General features: G+C 42.9%; 1 protein-coding gene across 1 annotated transcript; it reads right to left on the bottom strand.

Moving 5' to 3' along the window:
* Window positions 1-295: 295 nt before the first annotated feature.
* Window positions 296-1,435, bottom strand: SARC_15138 (hypothetical protein; the record flags this gene model as incomplete). Its single annotated transcript, XM_014290737.1, has 2 exons — window positions 296-361; window positions 1,313-1,435. Coding segments are annotated over 2 exons (189 nt in total), but the record flags the coding sequence as incomplete, so codon positions are not given.
* Between the last annotated feature and the right edge of the window lie 279 nt (window positions 1,436-1,714).

Below are 1,714 nucleotides of genomic sequence, written 5' to 3'. Positions count from 1 at the left end.
GTGTGTGTGTGTGTGTGTGTATGTGTAATATACGTGCAGGTGTTTGTGTATGCATGTGGCATAGAGGATGGTAGACTGCTACCGGCTTAATCGCTCGTCAACCTAGAGGGAGTACTTGAGATAAAGATAAATAGCAAGCCATGTACACATACAATCCCAATGCGAACGAAGCGATGTATCGGAACAGTAAATCGGCCCCAAAAGTTTCAAAACGAATCCAATTTAATCAATTTCAGCGCTGAATATTGCCAAATGGTGCCTCGCACTGCCGATTGCCAGGTGCTGGGAGAGGCCTTCAGTGGTGGGGTTTCTGCACATATCGGATACCGCAGTAAGTGCAGCGCTGTGGCTCGGGATTGTCCTGAATCGAATGGGACGAATATTTGTCAGTGCATGGCACAACAATAGAAATTTGGACATCAGATGAAGATTTGTTCTGATTTGACTGAGAAAATGGGTTGTTGGTACGCAGTGAAATAATAGCTGCCAGAGATTGTCCTAATTCGAATGGGCAAAATTAAATATCTGTACGTAGCAAGTTATCTATATACTGGTCGGGAATCGCCCTGAACTAGTTAAGAAAAGGGGTCGCTAATACACGTAGTACAATAGCATCCGAACAATGGTGTGTGAATTCTGATTTTAAGCATAGCTTCAAAACTAACCTTTTGTGTGTGAACATCACTAACCAATATTTCAATAAGTGAGGATAACCAGAAAAAAGCCAACTACATAGAAAAACAACATGGTGACGCAGTCTCCAGTTCTAAGCACCAAATGGTACTACAACATATGCGCAAGATAGGTGTAGATCATAATATATTAAAGGGAGCACCACAAGAAGAAACAACTATATGATACGGAAACAACAAAGTGTCGCGTATAAAGGCATTGAACTAGTGCGCGTGTAAGACTAGAAAACATCATTGTATTTACCTCAGCAATACCACTAATTGATACTAAAATCGACCAAGCTAACATGCATACGAGTCAAACATCTCAGCAGTACCACTAATTAATATAAAATCAACCACGCTAACACGCATACAAGACGGGCAAACATCATGGCACGTAACTCGGCAATACCCAGAACTAATACCAAACGCTTTCACGTTAACACACATACGAGACGAATAAGCATCCTTGTAAGTAGCTCAGCACTATTAAAAACTAACACTGCAACGCTAAACGCTTTCAAATCAGCACGCCTACGAGATAGGTACACATCATTGCATGTAACTCGACAGTACCAAAAAATACTACTGCAACGCTAACCACCCCCCCCCCCCTGCCCCCCTGTGAGTACACTTACGAGATTGATGAAGATCTTTGGATGTCCTAGTGCGCCGCCCCCACCGTCACAGGACACTATTCGGCCCATGACCTCAACGGGTGGAATCTGGTTCACCAGGTCTTGGGCTGGGTTTGCATTCACCTGCGAACAGATGAACATGAATGGGTTACTTGAGTGCCTTGAACGTTGGTTGTAAACGCATCACCCGTGTGATCAGTTCGCTGAACGAGTATATAGTGAGGATACGTATCCGGATGTGACAGGCTAAACAGAATATAGAGATGGTACACAAACATAGTGATCCTATACGAAGTGTACCCTATCCAGGAAGATATCTACACAACAGAGTGATAATGTTGTAGCATACACGCAATGCTCATATATAAGTATGTACGTATGTATGTATGTATCCATGTCTGT

Source organism: Sphaeroforma arctica (genome assembly GCF_001186125.1).
Source record: "Sphaeroforma arctica JP610 unplaced genomic scaffold supercont1.5672, whole genome shotgun sequence".
NCBI classification, from domain to species: Eukaryota; class Ichthyosporea; order Ichthyophonida; genus Sphaeroforma; species Sphaeroforma arctica.
Note: the sequence above shows the minus strand (reverse complement) of the source record. Positions and strands in the feature narration are given on the sequence as shown.